Raw genomic sequence first — 27,661 nt, 5'->3', positions numbered from 1 at the left:
CAGTCTGATACAGTATAACTCTATGAGAAAATGGCCAGCAATCGGATTCAAATGGAAGATACCGGTACTTATAACCATCCGAAGTGAATTTTAACATCCGTGGCCATGGGGTAAGTACTTTATATTTGAAATGTGGACGTTTATGTAGATGTACGGGCCAAAAATTGAGAAAGTGAAAACACAAGGACAAGGTTGAAGTCATCCATGACGGTCGTGACAGACGACCGTCGTGTGATCCATGGTTTCGTCTCTGCGTGCAGCTTGGAGACATGGGCGGTCCTCTGAGAGACATGGGCGGTCCTCTGAGAGACATGGGCGGAGAACGCGCAAAAATTTGAAAGTTGCCCGGAAGCATCGTCGTCACGTCAGTGTAAGATAAGAATAGCCTGTGTTTGTTCACGTTTGTCTTTGTCAATGTTTCATTTCAACTGGAAAAGAGAAGTTTAAAAGGTGCATGGCGCCCTGGTAAGTTATTCTCATTTCTGTTGAATATCCTGTGCGAGCGGGTGTGCTATACTGTGCTAACGAACAAGCTAGCTAACGTTACACATAGGGAGGTTTCCTGTTAGTAAACATGAGAGGAATATGACCGCGCAGCTGCGGGGGGAAGCCTATGGGTGCGTTTGGGAATTACGCACCGGAGCACACTCGCCTATTAGTTTGTATTGGCCAGTGCGCTCACTGCCGCTCAGGGCTGTATTTTCGAACGCGCCTTTCCCCCACTGACCCCCAGGCATGCGCAGATTGCGCATTCTGCTCTGTGATGACGTCGCGCGGAAATCCGTCTATAAGCTGTGACGTTAGGAAAGTTGTTGATGTTTATTCACCACCTTGCTGTCAACTGTCAACACAATGTGGCAACACATCAGCTAACTGACGTTAGTTAGATCATAGATACCGGTATAATAACCGTCCTGTTATGTTTTTTTCCAGTGGTGGAAAAAGTACTCACATTTTGTACTCAAGTAAAAGTATCAATACTGCAATATAGAAATAACCTGTTACATGTAAAAATCCGGAATTAAACATTTACTTGAGTGAAAGTACAAAAGTATTGGTATCAAAATGTACTTAAAGTACCGATCTTTTGAAAATAGCAGATCTACATTAAGTTCACAATGCATGCATGCATGGCAACACATGCTTGTAGATTGGCTATTTTCAAATCCCCGAAATGTACAGTATATAGGGTTGAAGTGGTTAATGTATGTTTTATAATAATAATACAAATCTACAAAGTAACTAGTTACTAAAGTTTTCAAAGTAAAAGTATTGGAAATTAGAAATACGCAAGTAAAGGACAAATACTTCAAAATTGTACTTAAGTAATTGTACCTAGTTACTTTCCACCACTGGTTTTTCCCGTCTTTATTTTAATATAACTTGATGTATGTTCTCTGCTCAGGTTGACTGTATAATACAGAAATCATGTTAAAGTTCAAATACGTGAGTCAAGGAAACATGAAGTGTTCCTCTGCTGACCCCATCACTGGTCGCATCTCCAGACTCAACCTGCTGTTTCAGGTAAATCTTGATCTTACCTCACATTATGGGACCCATCTCTGATAGATACAGTTTCATAATAGAGATAAACATATCATTAGTAAATATTGTACATTCATTATTATAATATTATAATGAACACCTATCTACTATATAATAATGAACACATACTGTATAATGTACATCTGCCTTTAGCCTTGGATCAAGACTTATCAAGTCTGACATTTCCTGTTGCTTACAGCAAATGTCAGACTCGATAAAATACATCTATGTCTTGATCCAAGGCTAATCTGCTATATAATAATAATCATGTTATTATGCTATAATGTAGGTATAGCTCAGATCAGTGATTCTCAACCTTTTTAATTTCATAGACCCCCAGTTTGATATTAATTAGTACACAGACCCCCATTTGATATTGATACGTTTTTTTAAAATCTCTGGTACCCCAATCTCCTCAGTGTTATTAACAACAGGAACCAAATCCAGTTGGTTGAGGCTCTATGTCTGTAACAGGGTGCTGTTACAGGCTGTTAATGACTGTCTTCAACTGCCCTCAATAAATTATGTCTCCTGGAAATACAAAATGGGAGCCGAATCAGCCCATCCCTTTTGCAACAATAATGCCAGAAGATATTGTATTTAACGTTCAGTCTTGATAACATTTTCTTACCTGGTGTTTTCTGTATATGCACAACATTGTTGAAAACCGTTGGAGACTATTTGCATTGTTGCTTACAGTAAGTGACTTCCTCATCCTGTGTTTGTGTGTTGTGTGTCCCCAGGGCCGGGTCAGTCTATGTGGCCAGCAGGGAGGAGGTAATTTGGGCAGGGAGGAGTTCCTGGATGCTCTGGTCCTTCTCTACCAGGAGTGTAGCTCCCCACAGCTCATGAAGATAGAACATGTTGCCCAGTTTGTTAACAAATGTAAGTGTACTGTATATATCGTATCACACACACACACACACACACACACACACACACACACACACACACACACACACACACACACACACACACACACACACACACACACACACACACACACACACACATTGTCCTTCTAATTAAGTTTTTGAAAAATGAAATAAAATAAATACATTTTAAAACAAATTTGGAGTTTAAAGTTACAAAGGCTATAAATAGGAGGGGGACGTTTCTGATAAAATGAATATCAACTATCTAAATATTGAATTAAGAAACCTGTCTGGGGTGCACACACAAGCCAGAGTAAACGTCTAAAATGACCCCAGAAGTGTTTTAAAGTGAAATACCCGTTTAACCCATTTCGACCTGAGGACGATACAAAAAACGCCTTCTAAATCTCCTGACCTAAGTTTTCTGAAAAACTTCAAATATTTATTCAACAAATCTGTAATCGGCAGCAGTGGTCTAATTGCAAATTATTTTGAATTAATCTTTTTAATAGTAAGCTGTGTGTGTGTGTGTGTGTGTGTGTGTGTGTGTGTGTGTGTGTGTGTGTGTGTGTGTGTGTGTGTGTGTGTGTGTGTGTGTGTGTGTGTGTGTGTGTGTGTGTGTGTGTGTGTGTGTGTGTGTGTGTGTGTGTGTGTGTGTGTGTGTGTGTGTGTGTGTGTGTGTGTGTGTGACAGTTTCTGAGGTGTTCTCAGAACTACAGGACCTGCAGCCTGGTCCTGATGATTTTGAGGAGCGTGCCGTGGTGGGTCGTGGCCGCTTTGCCGAGGTGAAGGTGGTCCGGGAGAGGGCCACTGGGGATGTATGTGCCCTCAAAATCATGGACAAGACAGTTTTACGTACACAGGAAAATGTAAGTAGTATTTGTGTACATGTTATTAGAACATGTAATTACAACTAGAGTTGTTTTGATACCAACACCGGTATCGAAATAGCTGCCCGATACTGTTTAAAATGTATCCGTATCAACGAGTATGCTAGTCTATGACAAGCACACAATTTATCACATGATGATATTTCATTTACAGTAATATTTTGAATTCTTCGGTTGATGTCGCACAACAGTTTTTTACTCTTACTGTACTTTTTCATTATTATCTTTGTAACTTGTAGCTGCACTTTAACAACTATTAAGGGGATTTGTATTTATTCCCAGATCAGTGGTTCTCAAACGTTTTAATTTCAAGGACCCTCATAACTCTGAGAGTGTACAAATGGGGTTCCATTTGTACACTGCACCCATTGTACACTCATCAGGCACACACGATCAAGTATATGTCATGGTCAAGTATGAATAGTAAGCTGATTATGTAAGTAAGTTGTAAATTAATACTAATTACAGTTTAATTAGTAAAGTACTAATTAAACTCCAAACTTCTCGGTGTACGTGCATCAAATTGGCCAACAGAATTTCTATAGTTTTCAAATACTGGCCTTGCATTTTGATTAACTGCTTTGTTTTGATTCCTTTTAAATTTTTCATGTCTGTACGTTTTATTAGTTGCATATCTTCACTTCTTTTGCACAATACTGATATGCAAGCACTGTCCCTGTCCATTGAAATATCAGCTTGGCTTTTAAAAGAATGAAAATGATTGTGTTCTCCATTAGGGACAGTAGACTGTACTTCTCAGGTAAAATGTCCTGCTTCGAGTGTTTACAGTCGATTCTTCAATGTCTTTTCATTTGAGTAAAAATACAAATAAACAGTAGGGGGTGCTATAGGCTTTTGGAGCCTAACAAAACACAAGTACAATCTCAATACACACAGTAGTTTTCAGAACAAGCGATATCAGTCAGAATAGTACATGAGTTGCTGCTGCAACATGGGATCTAAAGACAGTGATAAAAGAAATCACTTGTATGGAGAGGAATAGTCTTCACGCACCCCTCTATGACAGTGGTTTTCAACCCTTTTCATATCAAGGTCCATTATTTATTCGGCATTTGAGCCACGGACAACCATTTGATGAGATTTAGACTCTCAGACCCAAAACTTTGAATATTTTGTTATCGTTGGATACGATAGTGTCCACTGTCCACAATTCCATGCTGTATTGATGTTGGCACCATAGGAGAGATAACAGGCAAATGTTGATCAAAATAACAATTCTTCTACAGTCTCTAATTGTGTAGACTTAAAGGTAGGGTAAGTGATATCTTTTGGTACATTCTGATAGTAATTATTGCTACAGAGCGTTTGTTCGGTCACAGGCGTCTCTCCAGCTCTTTAGTAAACAGAATATAGTACATTTTTTGGTAGGTGACAAAATTTAAGCCAATCAGGAGAGAGCACTGAAAATGCATTCTCTGATGAATAAAGAGCTGGAGAGACATGGGAGACTCCTTTTACTGAACAAACACTCTATAGCAATGAGTACTATCAGAATATAGAGCTATTTAACACTTATTTACCTTGTGGTAAAGTTCACCTAAATCTCAGAAAACCTCTCAGAGAACAAAAGTAGAACAAACACAGAGTAGTTTGAAGACATTTGGAGGTCCCCAAATAGTTGCTAATAGATACCAATATAGGCCTAGAAAAGTGTAATGCATTAGAATGCTTGCCTGTACAGGGTTTCCTGCAGGAAAAAAAACTACAGGTAGGTGCTACTGGATGAGGGTGTATAATAGGCAAAATGTCATACCTCTAGTTATGCCCAATATCGCAATAGTGATACAATATGACTATGGTTCACACTTATTTTATGTTTTAAGTGTAGCAACAGTGAAAACCTAACATTCTTTAAAAAAACACCGTATTACAGGCACTTTTGTTCTTCTGTCAACTGTTTCTTTATCTGATTCTCAGGTGGTGTTCCACGAAGAGGAGCGGAGGATCCTTGCCCTGAACAACAGCCCCTGGATCCCACAGCTTCTATATGCCTTCCAGGACAAACAGCATGTCTATTTGGTACGCCCAAGACCCGTCCCTGGAGACATAGGATACAAATGACTGTTTAACTTTAACATTTGTTTTTTTATAACCCGATAAATGGCAGGTAGACTAGGTTACAAGTAAGACGCGCGAACGCGGGAAGCAATATGAAATGTATCAAGGCATAGCACAAGAGTGTAAAATAATTGTTGACTTTTATGCCATTTCTTGGTACAGTTGCTTATTATTGGTTCCCTGTTTTGCTTTCCGCTTTTTAATTATTTGAAATATTGTGTTCAAGAATTGAATGGCCAGTGAATGATTTATAGCTATGGGTTTTCCGTCATTTTTCTTTACTAAGCAGACTGTCTTGGCTGCAATCTTTGGAACAAACTTCTTTGACTAGCCAAACCCAGACTTTGGTGTGGACAGGTGATCTCAATAACAAGAAAATACCCTCTGAGTTATTACATCCACATTTGACACCACTATAATTGTTTAGAAATGGGTTTTGGTAGAAGATAAGAATATAGACATAGAGATCAGTCCCTTATGGATAGAAATTGCATGCATGCTGGAGATTACTGATGTCTAAATCCACCCTAGTGTGACATGCCTCCTGTCAACTGGAATGACCCTGTGCTTGTATGTCATAAGTGAGCATGACATGCAGTGTCCATCTTTTCCCACAGACATCCAGCACAAACACCAGCTTATCTAGCAGAAAAGAATAACAAAGAAGAAATAATTGACATAAATCGCAAATGTCATTTGGTCAAATCATGATGACAGGAAACATTATTTTAATGCCTGTTTAAGCCATAGTCTTCACATTGCCCCAATTTCCCTCTGAGCTAAACCCATCTGTACATCTGTATTTCCCTCTGCCCCCTTGCATTTCTATTTCCCCTCTCCCTCCATTTCTCTTCACATCCCCCCCCCCCCCTTCCATTCCCCCCCAGCCTCTCTTCTTCCTTACTGGGCATGGTGAAAAAGGAAAAAAAATAGAATCCATCTCTATCTAAGTGTCAGAGAGGCGCCCGGTCGCTCTGTTGCTAGGTAACACTGGAGAATGCTGCTGTTCATTCAGACTCCTCGGCCATTCATGCACCAGGGGCTTGCCTGCATGGCTGCGGCCGTACAACTCGAATCTGCCATTCCACTGCCTCTCTCTAGCGTACATTCAGAATGCAGATAGCGATGCTGAGCGAAAGAAAATGCATGTTCAACAAGAGCCAGTTTAATGGTAGACTATTTGTGACCACAATCTTCAAAGGAAATTAGGTCTAATTTTAGTTATTGAATGAAAGCACAGGCTTATGTGTAAGCTATATACACGGATAAAGATACGAAACGATTTCGCACCCCTGTGTCTGCATAATTCTGTGGTATCCAAGACAAGGCGTTTGACTGCAGAATTACAGATAAATCTATAATAACAGTGTTACGTAACTGAATAATTTGGAGAACGGCCCTATGTCTTCAGCAGTTCTAAAGTTTTAATGGTAACGCGACAAAAGGTGCAATAACATTTATGTCGAGAAGATCATATTATACACTAATTTTGTGTATAATATGTTCAGACCTAACAATCAACTGTATTAGTCAAGGGGTTGGAGAGTTGTGAGTCTTTTTTCTTTTTATTTTGTGGGGGAAAAAAGGATATATAATAATTTGAAAGCTTATTCACACAAAATACCATATGAATGCTGAAAACTATCACTAAGGCTGGTGCTACAGTTCACCAGTCTGTGGGATGCACACACGTGTGTGTGTGTGTGTGTGTGTGTGTGTGTCATGGGTCCGCTTGTTTTGTACCCACTCAAGTAAAAAACTAAAAGATCTTCCGCATCAGTTTTGCACTGACAAAGTTTGTTTCTTTACTAGGCAATGGAGTACTTGCCAGGCGGTGATCTGATGTCCTTAATGAACAGATATGAGGATCAGTTTGATGAATCTATGGCTCAGTTCTACCTGGCTGAACTGGTAGAGGCTATACATGCTGTTCATCAACTGGGCTACGTTCACAGGTAACACCTTTCAGATCCTGTTATAGAGGATGAAAGAACTGGATTAGGTAGAAAGTGAACGGTAACTGGATAGGAAAACACGTTCTAAAATGTCAATACAGTGTATTGTATTACAATTTGTAGCTCAGACAAACAGATGGGTTCTATTCATTTCATTGCGGTAGACATTTTGTGATACTTTGTAAACAAAAAGCAGTGTAAAAGCAGTATGATGTTTCCTCTAATCTATCCACTTGCAGAGATGTCAAACCAGAGAACGTTCTCATCGATCGGACCGGCCACATTAAGCTGACAGACTTTGGCTCAGCTGCCAGACTGACTGCCAACAAAACAGTGAGAGGATTTATGTGGAATCTGTTCCTTGTATAAAACCTAAATAAACTTGACCACGTGTGTCAGCATGAAAATGTATTTTGATTGCGTGTGTCTCTCAGGTGGCGGCCGCCACAGTACCAGTGGGAACCCGGGATTTCCTTTCCCCTGAGGTTCTGACAGCCATGAATGGGGGCCCCCACAATACGTACGGGGCCGAGTGTGACTGGTGGTCCTTGGGCATCATAGCGTACGAGATGATCTATGCCAGATCTCCCTTTTCTGATGGCACCTCTACCAAGACCATTCAGAACATCCTCAACTTCCAGGTACACAGCTGCTCATACTGTACTGTACTACTGTTGTTGATATACTAGTCACTGCCTGGTAATAACACATCTCATTTTGGTGTGGATGGGCACATGAGTGAAGAAAAAAAAATTGGCTGCGATAAACCGGTGACTACAGATCGTTAATATGAATATCTGATTGATCTCAGTCTTATCAAGTTGTTTCTAAAGATCTTTAGTTACACAACTGAACACAGTACCTCCATGTTTTAATCTATTTACTGAAATCAGAGTTATGAATAACATGTTTAAAAGGGGAAGCAGAGAGCTCCTTTGCACCACAGAAAGATGAAATGAAAGTCAAAGTATGTTGAATAACTTGATGTTGAATTCAAACTATGTTTATGTTTGTAGCTAATTAAATATATATCCCAGCACTACTGGTGACACTGGCCAGTTCCCAGTTCATTCAGTAGAAATATGCTCTACTTCACCGCAATGAGTGCCCATTAAGGCCTGTCTGCTCTAATCAGTCGCTATCCACATTGTTTCCTCTCAGCGTTTCCTTAAGTTTCCTGCAGAGCCGCAGAGCAGTAAGCAGTTTGTGGACCTGGTGCAGAGCTTACTGTGCGGAGCCAAAGAGCGCTTGGGCTTCCAGGGGCTGCGCTGTCACGCCTTTTTTTCCAGCGTGGACTGGAACAACCTGAGACAAGGTGAGGATAATCCTATGCTCCTCTGAACGTAGAGCACCGTATCCTCCTGCCTTTGTGGTGGTCTGATGATTCTATCATGTGGCTGTGACAGTGATCATGCTGGAAATGGACAGATCATATGCTATTGGTCGACAGATTTGGATGTACAATCTAATCAGTGGGGAGAAAATGTACACAGCGTGATGGGTGCATGTCACAGACCCCCCCCCCCCCCCCCCCCACACACACACACACACACACACACACACACATATGCACTCAAACACACTAAGCAACAGCTTTGCCAGTGGTGGTTGTGTGCATTAGTAAAATAATGAGATTCTCTGTGTTGCTGGCAACAGGCCAGTTCTCTCCAGAGGGTAGAGAGAGAGAGAGAGAGAGCTGAAGAGAGGGAGACCGAGGTAAAGATCTGCAGCTCATCTCTCCCTCAGTAGACGCAGCAGAAATCTTTTACGCTAGCGACAGACACGCTTGCTGTAGAGGAAATACACGTGCGTTTGTTGAATCCCATTGTCACCCACCCACCCAAACCTCAGACTGCACCGAATGAGATTATTTTGAATTCTAATTGTGGCATGAATCACATCTGCAGCATCTACTAACAGCCATTACTAGTGATGCACTGGTCAATTATGGCAACGCAGATATTGCAGAAAGGCATATGGTTCATTTTTGTTTATAGAAAGGGAATTGCTGGTACGAACCATAATTCTAGTAATGAAAATAAATGTATATTCTTTATGAATATGAATTATTTTAAAATGCTTTGCTTGGTGGTTCTTCTGTACCAACATTAGAAGTTAATTTAAAGCTATCTAAACATGCTTGTCTTATTATTAAACTATTAATAAATTCACCTGTTTTCCTTAGGATGCACGTGTTTACCAATAGACTATATTGATATGTTTGGTCCTTTTTCCGTCTGTGTTCGTATGTGCATGTATGGGTGGGGTGGACGATGGGTCAATTGATTTATTGATTTCCTATGTGTCATATATATATAAAAAAAAATACAACAATTCACAAAAGGCGAAAGAATAAATAATAACACATGAATATGTGTGTGTGTGTTGCTATTATAGGCATGCCATGGTTTGTTGACATTTGAATGTAGATGGAGCTTCATGATTCTGGTTTGGCTCCTGCTGATTAGCTTGTGCTGCTGCAGTGAGGGAGAGAGAGCGAGCACATGTGTGTGTGTGAGAGCGTGAGAGAGAGAGAGGGAGAGAGAGGCAGGAGGGAGGGACAGACAGAGGCAGCATGTGCATGAGCGCGCGACTTACCGCACTCTAGGCTCACATCGCTCTGCTCCGTTACCTCTCTCGCCTCCCTTTCTCTTCCCTTTTCCCCCCTTGTTTTTCTATTGCTTCATACCCCTCTGGACTCCTCTTTTCTCTCCTCTCCTTTAACTATCCTCTCCTGCAGTCCTCCCCCCTTTTGTTCCTGCGCTACGCTCCGAAGATGACACCTCTAATTTTGAGGAGCCGGAGCAGGCAGCCCCCCGGCCAACCCCAGCAGCCCAACGAGGAGCTCTACCAGCGGGCTTCCAGGGCCAGGATCTGCCCTTTCTAGGCTGGTTCTACAGCAGGGTCTTGACAGCATTGACTAAGGCTGAGTAAGTACTCTCTGTTTAATATAAGCAGCTTTACTTCATTTAAAGATACCCTCCATAATCCCTTTCAGCTAGTCAGCCTCCCCCCCCCCCCTTTTGTCAATTGGTTAGAGACCCTCCGTTACAGGTGGCAACATCCTTGCTCCTAGACTCCTCATTGCCACGGCAACAATATCCAGGCAGTTTTGTTCCAGGGGTACCAACCCGGGCCATTTGGTGTTGCGTCAGAGTGACATTGGTGGTGGTGTCTATGTCTGTTGGAACTCCAGTGGGCTTGGCCGTATGCTGTGTCAGACCAGGAGGGAGGGGAGGGGGGGGTCCCCCCCTGTGTTATGTGGCTCTCCATTGAATTAAACATCGAAAGCCTGCATTGATGTACTATATGGGATCAAACGTGGCATCTCTCAGTGAGATCTGTGTGAGAAGGATCCCATAGATCAGTTGAATGAGTTGAAGGATGTAAGGCAGTGTTATCGTCTTTGCCATCGGTGCTGATTGGTATTCGACTCAGTGTGTCAAAGAGGCTTTCTGTGAGGTGGAACCCCACCACATACATTCATGCGCACACCCTCCCCTGCTGTTAATGCTGTTATTGTGCTCGCCTGCTACTGTGCAGTAGAATGGGCTTGTGAGTTTTATTGCGCTGGCTTTGGAGCCATCATTTTACCAAGCAGACTTTGGCGTCTCAATAATAATAATGCGTGAGGATGGAGCTTCATCTCTCTAGCCCTTGGCACTGCTCCCGCAGGTTAATTAAGCCATAGACTACGCACCATAGCCAGACAGCAGGAATGGAGGAAAAAAAGCATGAACACATTAGACCGGTGAAAAGGATGATCAGAGATTGGGAGGAGAGAATCTATTTCTAAACCTTGATGTTTTTTTCTGTTCTTCACCCACCCCCCATCTTCACCCATCTCAACTCCTCTCCTCTATTTTTTTTCAATGTTCTCCTTCTTCCCATGTTTCTATATTTCTCTCTCTCTCTGTTCTCCCCAGCAGCATTGTTTTTAACTGAAGCCAGTCGTTTCCTTTTGTGCACTTAATGAAATGGAGCTCCAAGCTAATGGCGTGTGTGTGTGTGTGTGTGTGTGTGTGTGTGTGTGTGTGTGTGTGTGTGTGTGTGTGTGTGTGTGTGTGTGTGTGTGTGTGTGTGTGTGTGTGTGTGTGTGTGTGTGTGTGTGTGTGTGTGTGTGTGTGTGTGTGTGTGTGTGTGTGTGTGTGTGTGTGTGTGTGTGTGTGTGTGTGTGGGGAAAAGCCAAAGAGAATTGCACTCTGGCCGAGCCAGACATGAAATCCTAATCATGTGTTTTGGTGTTTCATGGCATTCTTTCTTCTCTGTGCACACATTCATTTCTCTGTCTCTCTCTGACTTTATTTGTAAAACAATCCATCTTATTAGCACCAACAGATCTACTAGGGGGCTGCTGTCTTCTTAACGGTGATTTTCATATCAGAAATGATTTACTGAAGGTGTGCGTAGACTCTATTGTGTGTGTGTCCATGCGTGTGTTGTGCTGAGTGCTCCGTGTTCGTTCTTCCGTTCTGTGTGTGTGTGTGTGTGTGTGTGTGTGTGTGTGTGTGTGTGTGTGAGTGTACAGTATATGCGTATGCTAGTCTCTCTGAAGTCTTGTGCAGCTCTTCAGCACAGCCAGGTCTTTAACTCCCATATCAATTATAGCTTTGTCAACACCAAAATTATATATATATTTTTCTGCGTTTGCTTTACTTTATAGTTATTAGCCTGCCTAGTAAAAATGGCAACTCGTCAGATAGCAGTTAAGTAAAGTTGTGTAGGAATACGGTAGTACACTGTCTCTCAGATAACCAGTTTACACCTAGTAAAATGTATTTGACCAAGTCTCCTATGTTGTGGTGACACTACTTTATATTTATTGGGGCATTGGCTCTGATGTTTGGTGTCTGTCTGTGTTTGGGTTGTGATATTCATTAAGCTTTTCAATTCTTGGGTTGTTTGAACACCAAGCCTTTGACAGTGTGATGTGTCAACCAGTTCTAATGGCACAGTATTAATCCTAATGATTTTATTGCCCAAGCTTTGTATCGTTAAATGGATTAGAGTAAGCGTTTCAGTCTTTACCTGTAGACTTAACCTGGGACTGCAGTCAGTGCATGCTGTAAGTAGGCGTACTGCAGTAAAAATTCAAATTGCCACCAGAATTGAGGAGACATTTTTCATTGTTTTATTTATTTATTTTCCTGAGCTCTGCAGACATCGCAAACACTGCTTTTAAGTAAAAGGATAGCAGTGTATTTGGATTGTGAATGGTTTCTAAGTTTCTGCGCAAGTTTCTCTGTGCTGTTTGCCAAATGCTCTGCGCGCCAACATGTGATGTGAATTTGGAATGGCAAGTGACATTTCCAAGGAGCCATTCAGTCACCAAACAAATCCTTTGGTGGACAAATAATTAAATATCAACTGCAGCAGCAACGCTCGATTCAGTGACATTATTTTTAACATGTGACTCAGAGTCAGACTGACTCAACTGTGTATCCTTTGGTGGACAAATAATTAAATATCAACTGCAGCAGCAACGCTCGATTCAGTGACATTATTTTTAACATGTGACTCAGAGTCAGACTGACTCAACTGTGTATTTGTAGACTCATTCATACAAAGCAGATTCATGTATCTCAGAGCCTCGATTCAGAAGCACCTTGGCTTTTTGCCCAGTAATACAAAGACGCAAAAATGTACTTCATCTTGTACTCTAAACAGATTAAATATGCCCGAAGGATGTAAACAACGTCACAACACATTACAGCATCCCACTAATAGGCCTCTGGAGGCAGACTCCTTGCAATAGTCGGGTCAAAAACCCCATCTGACCAACCATGTTGTTTCATGCCTTACAATTTAGGCATATAGCAAGGTAAACCCGAGGTAATACATAGAAATGGTACTCTAGGATCATAGGTGATTGAATTGTTCTGTATGTCTCTGCTACCCCCCCCCCCCCCTCGTCAACACATGACACTCAGTTTACACACATTTGCACTCAAAGAACCACAATGGAAATAAGCTCTCAAGCTTTTTTTGTGTTTTATCCTTTTGACGGATTATGTACATGTTTATGCACTATTCTCAATACAAACGTCAGTCAATCAATCTGACAGTATTTGATTTGTTGGGTAAACTGAAGTGACAGTTCTGAGCTTAAGATGCTGTTCACAAAATTTGTTTTGTCCTTTAACTGACCCACGCCTATAACTTATCATTTATCAAAACCTTATCTTCATCTTTATCATTAAAATAACTACAAATTGAGAGTCTAGCTTATTTTACCCTATACTATACTTGTCTTTTTTGTAAGAATCATCACCCTCATCCTCCGCTAATGCTTCTTAAAGTAAATACAAGATGATGTGTTTGAACATTCCCTTAGCATCCGTAACTTTTTTCTTGTGTGTCTGTATCAGCTAGTGCATCCATTATGACGGTATCAGGACATATTGATTTATCATGTATTCTAGGGGTGTAACAGTTAATCAAATTCATCTATTTAATTGAACATGAACAATAATTGATACTTGTAATTGATTAATAATCAATCTCTAATTTGGGCATGTCATTATAGGTAAAACGTTTCAAACTATTTAAAAAATAGTGATAATTGCAGATTTACAAGCTCACAAAGCGTTGCATCACAACGGTGGGAGCTTGTAGTTCCACTATTTTTACAATTTTTTGTTTATATAAAGAACACCCCCCCATATTAAAAAAAGATATATAATCATCGATTGTTGCAGTCCTAAATAATGTAGACTTTTGTCATGGTAATGTTCAATTGATAAAGGTCTACAGTATTTGTTTTGCCTACCTACTGTACACCCCATTCAATGTTTTTTTGCAGACACTTATCCGTTCTGCTCTAACTGGTAATACTTCATTAAGTAAAATTATACATATCAATATCTTATGTTGTTGCTCCCAGGTCAGTGTCTGCAGGCCAACTCGACTCTCCTGCCAAGACCAACTCAATGGAAAAGAAGCTGCACCTGAAAAGCAAAGAACTACAAGAAACTCAAGACAAATGTCACAAGGTGAGGGGCGTGCATTTGCCTCCGGTTCTGTTTTCAGGGATCACGCTTGCTTAGGTCTATGGCAGCGGTTCTCATCCCTTGTGATTGGTTTAGAGAAATTCTAAACCAATTCAAATTGGGTTAAGGAAATTCTAATCCCCTCCCCCTTGTAATCGCCTACACTGGAGCCAATGTCAGACTGAAGCTCCACGCAGGGACGCAGCTTCAGTCTGATAATCAGGCTAACCGTAGCCCTCATCCTGAACGGTCGGCTGGTCTTGTTGTGTGATCAGATGGAGCAGGAGATCTCCAGGTTCCAGCGTAAGATGACTGACCTGGAGTCGGTGCTCCACCAAAAGGATGTGGAGCTCAAGGCCTCCGAGAGCCAGAGGACCATCCTGGAGCAAGACCTTGCCACCTACATCACTGAATGCAGCGTGAGTCACTTACACTACTTACTTACACGGCTTACACAGTATCGGTAGCTAAAGATTGGACATGAAGGTAATGCCATTATTAGACTCTATGACCTCTAGTTTGAGGACAGTAATGTTCATGTTTATCGGCAGCTCACATGATGGGTTCAAAGGTTTGACACAGCAGTGAAATTGGTGCAGCTGGCACTAAGTATGAGTATTGCGCCGGTTGGCACCATGCCCTGAACTATTTCTGTGGTGAAATTCCTTCCGGTCCAATAGAAAACAGAAGTTAAGTAAGGAAAACTGCAGGATAAATTGCTTTTGGCAGCTTCTTCTTTAAAGTAGAAATCTCTCATGGAACCAGGTAGCAACATACCCTGTTGATTTGGGTTGCAATTTGGGTTTGGGTTTTTGGGTTTGGGTTGCAACAATATAACTAAAACGTGACTAGGACAACTGCCACCTCAACTTCCCTAGTGTTTTGTCAAGTGGCACGCACTGCACACATTGCGTCCTATCAGTAGGGAGCAGCTCACAATACTTAAGAATCTCAGTGCTGACGGGGTATTTCATCCTGACCTCTGCGAAACTTGGAGAAAGCACTACGTTTGGTAGTTCACCCCCAAAATGACTTTTTCTATCGATTAGTCACCCCATGGAGACTTGAATTCATGGATATTTTTTAGTTTTTGTCACATTCCTAAGCCAATAATTTGATGACCGGCAGTGGTTCCGGTAGGAGACACAAAGAGTCTCCTTTGTGTGTCCTACCGGAACCGCTGCCTACCGGCCCGCTGGTCATCAAATTATTGGCTTAGGAATGCGACAAAAACAAAAAAATATCCATGAATTCAAGTCTCCATGGGGTGACTAATCGATTGAAAAAGAGTAATTGTTTGGGTGAACTATCCCTTTAAGTGCATCAGCTTTTTGCCCTGAAACTATAACTCCAGTACAGCTCTCAGCAGCGGCTTTATGGTTGATTTTTTTGTATGTATGTTTGTTTTTTGCAGAGCTTAAAGCGTAGCTTGGAGCAGGCCCGCGTGGAAGTCTCCCAGGAGGATGACAAGGCCTTGCAGCTTCTGCACGACATCCGCGAGCAGAGCAACAAGCTGCAGGAGATCAAGGAACAGGTACAGTTCTTGTTACACCGCCACAGGTAAACGCTGAGATACCACATCGGTACACAAGCAGGGCTTCCCTCTGAGGATACCCTCTGCAGTCCTTAAAATGCCAAGGTCGTCCCTCCAGATGGCACACATGCAGATGGCTTCCCCACAGGGCACTCCTTCTGAAGCCATAGACATGGCTGGTTAGAAGAAGGTTTTGCTTGTTTCCTCTGATTGTTTTTGGCAGAGATTCTTGAGGATTTAAAAGCTTTACTTACTTATACTTATTTAATCTAGAAGAAATTGTTGTAGACCACCCGATAGCCGATATGGTTAAAATGCGCAGCAATATTTTCCATGTTTATTCCATTTCACATATTCTCTTTGGCCAACACATTCTCACTCACAGACTCATCATATACGAGTTTGACACGCCTTGGTGGTCCAGGACCCCAGGGTGTTAGGGTCAACGCACTGTTGCCATTAAAAACACTGCATTAAAAAACCTCAGGAGTACCACGCTCAGCTGGAGGAGATGCAGGTGACCATCAGGCAGCTGGAGGAAGACCTGTCGGCTGCCCGCCGCCGCAGCGACCTATACGAGTCCGAGCTCAGAGATTCCAGGCAAACCAGCGAAGAGCTGAAAAGGAAGGCTGTAGAATACCAACAGAGAATCCAGAAGGTATGTCGGAACATTATGGAGAAAGCTGCCGCTGTCATTTGAAGATTATTAAAGATAATCTTCCACTCTATTGAACAATGATTTGCATGTCTGACTGTGCTAACTATTCGCAACGCAACCTCAAGTGAGCACCTTTCCATGAGATGTTTAAGTCGAGACAATTTCTCTCAAGCCATTTAGATACCAGTGCCTAATACATGAAACGATTTTGAGAAGGTTTGAGAAGGCCTGGATATTTTTTGTATTGATGTCTCCTTGTTGCACTGTTTATTTCCTAGGCCAGAGAGCAGGGCAAAGCTGAAATAGAGGAGCTACTCACCAAACTGGAGAAGGTGAGTTAAGAATCAGCTGATTTCTCCATTCCAGAGCTGTACAGTAAGTGTCTAGTACACTGTGGTAAAGTCGTCTGTCATTCACTCATCTTGTTGTTTTATTTAGACCAATTCTGAACAGCAGCTGAAAATCGAAGAGCTCCAGGACAAACTCTCCAAGGTAGGTGCCTTCAAGTGACTTCATGCCCCCCATTTCTGATAAAAGATTTCCCTTAATGGTTTTAGCTGATTATTATGTAATTTATGTCTTTCCATTTGTCTGTTGCTATGCATGTCTGATTAATTATATGTTTACTAGTTCTTAATCATTTTCACGGGCATTTTTACAAATGTTAATCTTTGTCTATTATTTGTCATTGCTAATTCTGCTACCGGCTTATATGCATTAACTTGTCATTTAGTCACTACATGCTGCCTGAACTATACTGAAGTCTGGTGCTCTTTGGAGAGAGTTGATTCATAGGACATATGCCTTGGAAGGGGAGGAACTTAAAATCTTTAAGTTCCTCCCCTTCCAAGGCACACCGTTCAGTTCTGTAAATCCTTTATTTAAAAAAATGGTGAACAGGAACATTAGGCCTGTGCCACCCCAGCGCACAGAACCAATATTTTGAAGTTTCTATTCTTATGTTCCACGTCCAACATAACGTTTCTAAACTGGCTAGAACAACATAGCAATAATTTGAAAATACGTTTTTCATATATCTTTTAACCTTCACTGCTAAGGGAAGGTTTACAAAGTATGAAATATGAATGCTCTTTTTCAGCAGCGCTCTGCTTCACACTTACAGTACACAGTGACATACATTTACACCTTTGAGCTTCCCAGTACAATCACAGTCTTATACTATTGACCACAGAGCAGCTGCACTGGAGCAGTTATTGCATGCAGTATGCTCAAAAACTAAGGATTTTGTTTTTCTTAGTCAAATCGGATTCAGCAGTACAATATGATTGTTTTACACTGTGTATAAAGGTCTGTCATATTATGAGCAGTCCTCAACTTACCACCCACTAGTTATTGGCAAGGATAAAAACAAGCGTTTCCTTGTCTGGACTGCTGCCTTCACAGGCGCAGACGACAGACAAGACGGATAGCCTTCTTTATAAAAGATTACGCAATATTTGAAGCGTGCTGCACTAATGATAATTTGGTGTAGAAAATAAAATAATAATAATAATAATAGCAGCTTGAATGTATACATCGCCTTTCAAGAGACTCAGGATGCTTTACATCAAGATAGAAAGACAATGAACAACCACAACCAACCAACCAACAAACAAATAAATAACTAGAAAAAGTGCTCCTCGGAGCACAGATCTCCGCCAGGTCAGGTAGGTTAGTGTGGGCCAGCAATGTTCGTAATTTGGCAATCAGGATGGAATATGAAAAATCAGACAGATCCGTCTTGATCACATGACTATAGAGATAATGTGTACCGATTTGCCTAATCAAGCGTGGTGAATCTCCATTGGTAGAGAGTTCCACAGGTTGGGGGGGGGCTGGCGCACTGAAGGCTCTATCCCCAAAGGTTCACATGCTAATTCAAAATAAAAGAGCACAAAGTCTCTTTTTGCAATTAATTATGTGCAGCAACCCGATCCATTTTACTAGTTAATCAGTAGAAGTATAATTTGAACTAGCTTGTTGCAGTGTTCTGCTTATTCTGAAGCATGATTATATCATGTTTCTTTTCCATGATCCTCTGTTGCAGTGGTTCTCAAAGTGTGGTCCAGGGACCCTCAGGGTTATGGGGGTCCTTGAAATGTAAAGTTTTGAGAACCACTGACAGCTCTATTGATATAATTAACTACAGTACCAGTCCAGTATATACTTTGTCTCAGATTTTAACTCTGTGGCCTATATTATAATTCAAGACAGCAGTGGAAGAGATAAGGAGAGAGAAGGAAGGAATGCAAAGACTGGAGATGCAAGAGCCAAAGACAAGAATAAAGGAGAAGGTGCAGTAAGGGCAGCTTGTTCAAGATTGAAAGAAAACGTTATGAGGGGGAAAACAAAATGATTCAGTAGCAGAACAAAAAGTCAAATGATGGAAAAAACGTTATTGAGAAGAGAAATACAGAGGGAAGCAGTGAGAATGGACTTGGAAAGACGAGAAAAGTTGACGAGAAATACAGAGGGAAGCAGTGAGAATGGACTTGGAAAGACGAGAAAAGTTGCCGGCAGATTCCTGTGAAAGATTGTCAAAACTAACTTTAGTTTATTTCAAAAACACAGTATGACTTTAACTTACTTTTGAACGGTGTCATTTTCATTTTCAGACTAACATAATTGTCATTTTGTCACAAACATTTGTCTCCCATAGTGTCTGCTGAGCTGGTTTACCCACCTTTTTTTTCCACCACTCCCTGTCAAATCAACAAGCTCGCCTTGTACTGAGACTTACTGTAACAGTCTTTGACCTCCTGACCTCCCCTAGGCAGTGAAAGCCAGCACAGAAGCCACCGAGCTGTTGCAGAACATTCGTCAGGCCAAAGAAAGGCTGGAGCGAGATCTTGAGCGTCTAAAAGGCAAGACCGACCCTAGTGACACACTCAAACGCCGCTTGAGAGAAACAGAGGTATGAGCATAGTCCACCCGATCCACAGTGCTTAATGCTTAATGTCTGGTTGTAATGACTCACAATGCTAGTTATATTTTCAGTACATTCACATCAGCCCACCCCTCTTATTTTAATATTTAATTACTGGAACCGACAAGAACTCTCAGTCCAGAGAATGTTCCTGGGTAGCGATTTGCCAAAAGTGTTAAATGTGTGTCTGTTTATCTGTGCGTGTGAATGTGTGTGTGTACTGTAGGAGGGCAGGAAGACCCTAGAGAACCAGGTGAAAAGACTGGAGATGGTGGAGCGAAGAGAGAACAAGCTGAAAGATGACATCCAGACCAAATCCGGACAGATCCAGCAGATGGCTGAAAAGATCCTGGTGAGAGAGCCACAGATAAGGCCGTCTATCTAATGCTTTGTGCCCATCTTCTCTCACCCCCACTCACCCACTCATTCTTGCGGCTGGCTGGTGAATCCATCCTTGTGTGTACCCTCCGTTCTCCGTCCCTGTTTATCCTTGAACACACCCCATGCAGGGCTTTTCTTTAGGGAGCTAAAGACCTACCGTTGTAGGCTGAGTCCTCACAAGGAGCTATGCAGTCCCTCCAGAAGGAGAAGAATTATTTATTTTTTTCAGTTGTATTATTTTTTCCTTCCGTAACTTGTAAATCCTGTGTTTGCTACATTATCCACTAGTTGGGATTAGTTGTGACGTGATATAAAAGACATTAAAGATACAATCCCTAAGTTTTATGTCCATTGTCTTGCCCGACGGAAAGGTAATTGCAACAATGTCTGAAATAATGATGGCGGCACATCTACTCCCGGATTATAGCTTTAATATAATTCATATATTAATATAGTGATTGTTTGTGTGAACAAGTATGTCATTATGACAGCAGTCATGTTAAATCCCTCCCTCGTATATTAACGTCCCATCTAGGAACTGGAAGAGAACCTGAGGGAGACGCAGTCAACAGCCCAGAGGATGGAAACCCACCTGGCTCAAAAGGAAAGGCTTTATGAAGACAAGATAAAGGTAGGGCAGACTAATGTCCACCTGCTGTTGTCAGAGTGGGACATCTTACATTATGTTTCAGTTTTTGTTTAGTTGATCCCTATTAGTCAATATAGACAATAAATAAATCAGCGCATCCATCTCCATTGCTGTAAATATCCTGTAAATACGAATTTCAGAAGATTAAAGCATCCAAGATTGATCCCTGTTATTTAATCCATTTAGACCGCATCTGTGTCATTTTTCTTTGGCTATTCAAAAATAGCAGATATACAAGCTCATAATTACTGTGACAACCTCACAGTAATTCAAAATTTTACGTAGTATTTTGTCTGACAATTGCCTACAAATGCTGTGTTGACTAAATTGTCCTGGTTATGTGTGAAGGTTCTGGAGGCCCAGATGAAGGCGGACCTGGCTGACAAGGACAGTCTGGAAGCCAAACGCACCGAGCAGGAGGAGGAGGCCAGAGAGAAATGCAAGCTCATCAGCGAACAGAAAGCTGTAAGCATGGTTTTGTTTGGTATTTAGAATTAAGATTAGATTAGCTATTAGGGTTGTCGGATTGAATTTTAAGATTAGAACCCAATTCAAAGTTATTGAAATTAATTATTATTTTTAATGTATAATGTAACTTGACTGTTGATGTCGTAACTACAGTACCAGGCCTGTGTATAAAAAAAAAGCTCTAGATGCTGCTGCTGCTGTTTTATAAGCCAGATAGACCAGAGATTTGGACCCAATTTGAACTCACATGTCCGTTTTACATAATGAAAAGAGAGATGTTGTGACTTATACGGTGAGAACGTTGGTAATCCCTAACATGGAATACCAAAACGCTCGCCCCAAAACACAGTCGCCCTAGGGCAAATCCGGCGACCTCGGAACGGTCGCCACCTGCTATTCCTAAACGTAATCTCAGTAAAACTATGCCTAAACCTAACCTTATTCCTAAACGTGACCCCAGTAAAACGGTGCCAAAACCTAACCTTATTCCTAAACGTAATCTCAGTAAAACTATGCCTAAACCTAACCTTATTCCTAAACGTAATCTCAGTAAAACTATGCCTAAACCCAACCTTATTCCTAAACGTAACCTTAGTAAAACTATGCCTAACCCTAAACTTATTTGTAACCTTATCCTCAGTCAAAATAAATTCAAGAATACAAGAACTGCTCAAGCGGTCCGCGAAAAGAATGGGGGCGAGCGTGTTTTGGGGCAAGTCTTCCGGTTACCCTAACATGCCTCCAGTAGAACACCATTGGTGTGCTACAGTATGTGAAAACCAGATGTAGAACTAATTATAAATAATCGCTGTATTAGTCTCCATCTCCAAACACCTTGTTCAGTGTTTCTGCAGACGCTCACATAGACAATGTGTGATTGCACAGTGATATTGCAAAGAAAGTATGCAAACTATAATTTTTGTCATCTTTTCTGTTTGAAACTGAGGAGACAGCCTCCTCAAGTTACGCCTAGGTTTGTCTGGAATCAAATTTACTTTTGATCACGCTATTTTTTATATTCATGTCAAATAACAGAATGAGATACTGGCTTCCACATCTTTTGTTCTGCCAAAGAATAACAGGGAAAATTAACAAGCTTTTTTGTATTTCCTATTTAGATAAACAAACGTGGCTTAGCCTTGTTCCCGAGCTGATCCTCATTACATAACAGCTCGATGCTGCACTTTGCTATATTGAATGTATTTGTTACCAAAATAATGATTAAGATTCAAATTGATTAAAATGTTGATCCTTTTATTTGATCTGGATTCAAATACGATTTTTAAGAGAGAATTGACAGCCCTATTAGTTATAATTTAACAAACAGACACAAAGCCTAATGAGGGATTCTATTATGGCATAATTTAAGATGGTTCATACTGTGTTGTGGTATCAGAAGTTACAGTGTGTGTGGTGCCTGTTCCTCTGGGAATGTCTCAACCCATTAAGACCGGGAAAGCATCTCATTTTCAATTTGAACCACTTTAACCATTATGTTACACTTTGGGCTATTCAAAAATAGCAGATATACAAGCTCATAGCAAGGCACCGAGTGCCGCGCTATGAGCTTGTAGATCTGCATTTTTATTGAAAAAACATGAAAATGTGTGCAAATCTTTGAATATATATACCGTAAATTTCGGACTATAAGCCGCGACTTTTTTCCCATTTTTCGACCCCGGCTTATATAACGGTGCGGCTTATCTATGGATTTTTATAGCTAACGGCCACTAGGCGACCTCCTAAATCTAGGGATTTTACACCCGCGGTTTATAGTCCAGTGCGGCTTATATATGTACAAATCATTCAATTTAGCTGCTGCGGCTTATATTCAGGTGCGGCTTATAATGCGAAAATTACGGTATATCATTTTTACATTTGTAACTCAAATCTTTGCGTCTGGGGGTCCCTGGAACTAAATATTTGATATTATAGCAACACAAGTGTTTCAGAAAACTGTTAGGATTTAGAAGACATTTGTAGAATTGGCCTCAGGTCTTAATGGGTTAGTGGATTACAGTGCTTATTGATTGACCTACATTGTGCCTTTTATCCAAAGCACAATGTACTGTATGCCTTATAGTCACCCATTCAAACACCAACGGCGGAGGCAGCAAATGTATATAATACCTGTTCATCAGGAGACGTTAAGGGTTCAGTGTCTTGTTCACAAGGACACTTCAACATGATACCAGGAGGAGCAAGGGAATGGATCAAACCAGGAACCATTCCCAGGCAGTCACGCTACCACCTGCTCATTCTTCTCTGGGAGTTTGAAGACTATGGTTCATCGTGTGATTAAGCACTCATTTAAGGCAAAGGGCCAGAGTTGCATCAGAGAAATTGATTAGGTTCAACTATAAAGCCTGGGTTCAAGTAAGATCTAGGATCTACACTCCCACTCCACCAGACCCCCGCAGGCTCCCCCAACACCCTTCCTCTCCTCCATGCCATTTTAATTGGTGATAGAACGATACCTCTATTTATATCTACTCATGGCTATATCTACTCATCATTATACATCAGGCACGCCTGACTAACCCAGGTGCAGAGGGCCAGTTCAGATGTTAACTTAAGTTGTCTTTTATACAGCCTATTTTAGTTAGTGTTACCCTACTACTTATTCTGTACGTGCTCTTTACCCTTTCCTGTATCTTTGTCTCGTCTCATGTTGTGCTGCTATGACAACTAAATTTCCCTCGGGATCAGGTCTAATTACCCGTCTATCTACGTATCTGTATCTGTGTCTGTGTGTATATGTGTGTCTTTGTGTGTATGTGTGTCTTTGTCTGTCTGTCTCTCTGTGTCTCTCTCTCTCGTGGTAGACTTGAGGCATGTTCAATCCAAATGCAGTGATCTGACGTTAACTCTTCTTACTTCTTACTTTCTTCTTACCTTTTCAAGTAGTCACAGAATATTTATCTCCAGAATGATCTATTTCACTATGCTTCCGCAAAAAAAGCAAAAAGTCATCGCAACCTCCCGTTCGCTTGTTATACGCCGTTGAAAATAGCGTGTCTTGCCAAAATACATAGTAAAACACAGGAGCCGAGATACAGGTTATTTCCAAAATAAATTAACCAGGAAGTGAATGGAGCAGTAAATCTTCGGATCACGTTATCTCCTGTTTCTGTGTGGGAAAAAAAAGAAAAAGTCTGTCATAAGTCGTCCTTGGCAGTGAATGAGTTAACAGTAGGAGATTCAGCTCCAACACCTTAATGGACCAAAACTAGCCATTCTGAGTCAAATCTAGTTATTTAGACACAGATCCTTGCATCTTTGAGTCATTTTACATGATGGTGGTTTCCACCATGTTGTGTCTCCCTCCCCCTTTAGACCATTAATGCCATGGATTCCAAGATGAAGAACCTGGAACAGCGCATTGGGGAGCTGTCAGAGGCTAACAAGCTGGCCGCCAACAGTAGTATCTACACCCAGAAGAACATGTGAGTGAGCTGCTAGATCTTCTGCCTACGCCATCCTCTCATCCAAGCCCCCACCCAACCTTCCAAAGCCTCCAGCATGTTCATTAGTCCCAGCTTATGGCAACACATGTTTGTCTATGACCTCATGCACACCGGCTCCGAATTTGCTGTGCGGCAAGTGGCTGCGGCGGTGCGTGTTTTTTTTTTCCAATCGCATTTGATTCATGCGTCTTTTCGCATGCGGTAAAAACTGATTGACCAATCACACCCTGTCTGGAAAGGCCTTTAAGTATCCCATGTTAAAAGTGAAACACTTCGGGCTGTGATTAAATTTTACTTGACAATTGATTGTCCTACAAATAATTAATTGTGTTGTTGGCATTGTGTTGGCTTCGTCAGCAAAATTTCACAGGGGAGAAATAACTTAAATGTACAAAGAAATGACTGACATAATTAATAACGTTAACCTGTGCCAATAATTAATAATGCACTGTTGGGCTCAGATGGAAGCTGATTCTACTGCAGCACATTAAATTAAAAATATATTCTATTTAGTCTTTTCACAGTCAGCAAGAGCTTCTGCTCCTCATAACATCATTTTGTTTTCTTGTATATGATTTTTTGTTTTGTTTACATTTTCCTGTCAGGAAAGCCCAGGAGGAGATGATCTCGGAGCTCCGGCAGCAGAAGTTCTACTTAGAGTCTCAGGCGGGCAAACTGGAGGCCCAGAATGCCAAACTGGAGGAACATCTGGAAAAAGTGAGTCAGCAGGAACAAAGCAAGAGGAGTCGGCTTATGGAACTGGAGACCAGGATACGGGAGGTGAGTAGACGGGGAGGGGAGTCAAGTGGCTTTATTTTATACATTGGCACAATCTGTTTTCCTCATTGTAGTCTATATGAGACTATATAAGAATATATCAACGAATAAAGTTGCAATGCACTGAAAATCGCATGCAAATGCTGTCTTACTTGGGCTGTCTCTGCTGTATTAAAGGCTTCACTAGTTCAGTCCTGTTTGACTTGCAGATGGGCCTGGAACATGAGGAGCAGAAGCTGGAGATCAAGCGGCAGGTGTCGGAGCTGAACCTGTCCCTGCAGGAGCGTGAGTCCCAGATCAGTGGCCTGCAGGCTGCACGCCACGCCCTGGAGAGCCAGCTGCAGCAGGCCAAGACTGAGCTGGAGGACACCACCGCCGAAGCTGAAGAGGAGATCACTGCTCTCAGGGTGAGAGCATTGTTCCAAACCATCTCATAATCACATCTTCCTAGCCACTATAGGTTCAAAAGGAGAGGTCACAACATTTAGTGCTTAAGTCACCGATAGTTACATACATATCAGCCTAAAAGAAATAAGTATGAGAATCTCTTTACCTTAAGGCTGCAGCATACTTCAACGGACAAATTGTTCGGCGTCATCAGAGCTGGCCGAGCTCTGCAAGCCAAGGACACATTTATTTTATACATCCTAACATCAATTTTGAGTTCTGAACACTAGACCCCGCCCACTCTGTACTCAACCTAGCAACACTGCGGCTCGAGCCACTGAAGCATTGTATAAAATGCTGGAGCCTTTTAATTTCCAACATGCCTTGACGTAATTTGTCTCGGAGATGACAGCCATTTCTGGCGTCAGACACGTTGGAAACACGGTCGAGAAAGTGTGTGCTATCTCACTCTATTAATTCATTGCCATCTGGATGTGTTTAGTTGCTCTGAAAAAGATTATACTCAGCTAACGTTTCTTCAAAACTGTCCATGGCACGTTGCTGATAGATTGCGATAATAAAACAATACAAATCATGTGCGCATTGAGTGTCTGACCAATCACAAACAATGTTCGGTTAAGAACTTTGTTTGGCTAGTTAGAAAAGTTCTGAAAGGCTCTGCCGCAGTTCTTGTTCCTATGATGCTATTTTGTTATCGACCTACCCTAGCAGAACAAATGTCTTGTTCGGGTGGAGTATGCTGTGGCCTATAATGGGGACGTAGTTAGTAAATATAGCTGTTTGACATGACAGGATATGGTCTTCTGCTTGTCAGTCACGGTCGACAATTTGTGTATCCACGTATTCTCCCCATGCTTTGGAATGTGTCGCTTATCATTTTGGACTTAATCACTCCACTCACTTAAGTTATTTCCCCCCTTCCTCTAACAGAGTCACAGGGATGACATTCAGCGCAAATTTGATGCCCTGCGAGACAGCTGCTCTGTAAGTACTACTCCTTAGTCTTTTTCGTCAGTTTTCACTGTAACTCAATGTGTATTTATGGCAATTGAGTTGTTTGTCAGTACTAACAACATGCCAAGACAACAGAACAGATTTGACTGAATATAAACCTTGGCATGGAGGCACAGTTTGCATAACTTGATCCACTCACATATCTTGCTGTCTTCCACTCTGCGTTGGCCTGGCACAGCTAATGTTGATGCTGCTGCACTGTCAACTCATGTGTCATATCTGGCCTTTTGTGCATCCTTCCCCCTAGAGAGATCGTATGCCACAGTCACTGTTTAGACAAGTTCATCTGACCCCCACCACGGCCTGAGTTTATACAGGGTCATCATGCTCTGTTGGCACACTGTTGCGATGCTCTGATGACAAGCTTTGGTCTTTTATACATGACTGCATGGTTTTAGTATAACAAAGGTTTTGTAGCTGTTTTAATAGAATAGTCAGGTGACGGTAATTGATATTGAAAACCCTGTTTATACAGGGTCATCATGCTCTGTTGGCACACTGTTGTGATGCTCTGATGACAAGCTTTGGTCTTTTATACATGACTGCATGGTTTTAGTATAACAAAGGTTTTGTAGCTGTTTTGATAGAATAGTCAGGTGACGGAAATTGATATTGAAAACATAATGTAGCTTTGAGCTCAATACCTCAACATCAGTGTATAACATTTAGCAATAACCTTATAAATCTGTAACTCATTATTACCCTACAGTGCAGTTACTTTAAAAATTATGTCAGGTTCTATGATTTACCATCCGCTGCCAATTATCAGTACTAACAGCTCTATCTGTGTGTGGCCTCAGGTGATCACAGACCTGGAGGAGCAGCTCACACAGCTGAGCCAGGAGAATGCTGAGCTCAACCGTCAGAACTTCTACCTGTCCAAGCAGCTGGATGAGGCCTCAGATGACAGGGAGGATCGGCTGCAGCTCAGCCAGGACGTAGACCGCCTAAGGAGAGAGGTCGCTGACCGCGAGATGCACCTCAATAACCAAAAACAGGTGATACACACAGTCCCACACATAATAGTACAACTACATACACATCTG

The 27,661-nt window shown here is 41.6% G+C and overlaps 1 protein-coding gene across 2 annotated transcripts in view; it reads left to right on the top strand.

Annotated features, from left to right (window-relative positions):
- The first annotated feature begins 356 nt into the window (after positions 1–356).
- Positions 357–27,661, top strand: part of cita (citron rho-interacting serine/threonine kinase a) — a 51,896-nt gene continuing 24,591 nt past the window's right edge. For both annotated transcript variants that reach the window (XM_084063522.1, XM_084063521.1), the window contains exons 1-25: positions 357–465; positions 1,406–1,524; positions 2,289–2,430; positions 3,114–3,289; positions 5,249–5,350; positions 7,202–7,344; positions 7,584–7,677; positions 7,779–7,985; positions 8,506–8,659; positions 10,085–10,274; positions 14,228–14,336; positions 14,609–14,752; positions 15,748–15,867; positions 16,355–16,525; positions 16,804–16,857; positions 16,964–17,017; positions 19,299–19,439; positions 19,678–19,803; positions 20,368–20,463; positions 20,830–20,946; positions 24,286–24,395; positions 25,022–25,196; positions 25,403–25,600; positions 26,532–26,585; positions 27,416–27,613. In XM_084063522.1, coding sequence (XP_083919648.1) covers positions 1,429–1,524; positions 2,289–2,430; positions 3,114–3,289; positions 5,249–5,350; positions 7,202–7,344; positions 7,584–7,677; positions 7,779–7,985; positions 8,506–8,659; positions 10,085–10,274; positions 14,228–14,336; positions 14,609–14,752; positions 15,748–15,867; positions 16,355–16,525; positions 16,804–16,857; positions 16,964–17,017; positions 19,299–19,439; positions 19,678–19,803; positions 20,368–20,463; positions 20,830–20,946; positions 24,286–24,395; positions 25,022–25,196; positions 25,403–25,600; positions 26,532–26,585; positions 27,416–27,613 — 3,171 coding nt within the window. In that variant the 5' untranslated portion in view covers positions 357–465; positions 1,406–1,428. The remainder of the gene's footprint in view (positions 466–1,405; positions 1,525–2,288; positions 2,431–3,113; positions 3,290–5,248; positions 5,351–7,201; positions 7,345–7,583; positions 7,678–7,778; positions 7,986–8,505; positions 8,660–10,084; positions 10,275–14,227; positions 14,337–14,608; positions 14,753–15,747; positions 15,868–16,354; positions 16,526–16,803; positions 16,858–16,963; positions 17,018–19,298; positions 19,440–19,677; positions 19,804–20,367; positions 20,464–20,829; positions 20,947–24,285; positions 24,396–25,021; positions 25,197–25,402; positions 25,601–26,531; positions 26,586–27,415; positions 27,614–27,661) is intronic.

Source organism: Gymnoscopelus microlampas (genome assembly GCF_963454915.1).
Source record: "Gymnoscopelus microlampas genome assembly, chromosome: 7".
NCBI lineage: Eukaryota > Metazoa > Chordata > Actinopteri > Myctophiformes > Myctophidae > Gymnoscopelus > Gymnoscopelus microlampas.
Note: the sequence above shows the minus strand (reverse complement) of the source record. Positions and strands in the feature narration are given on the sequence as shown.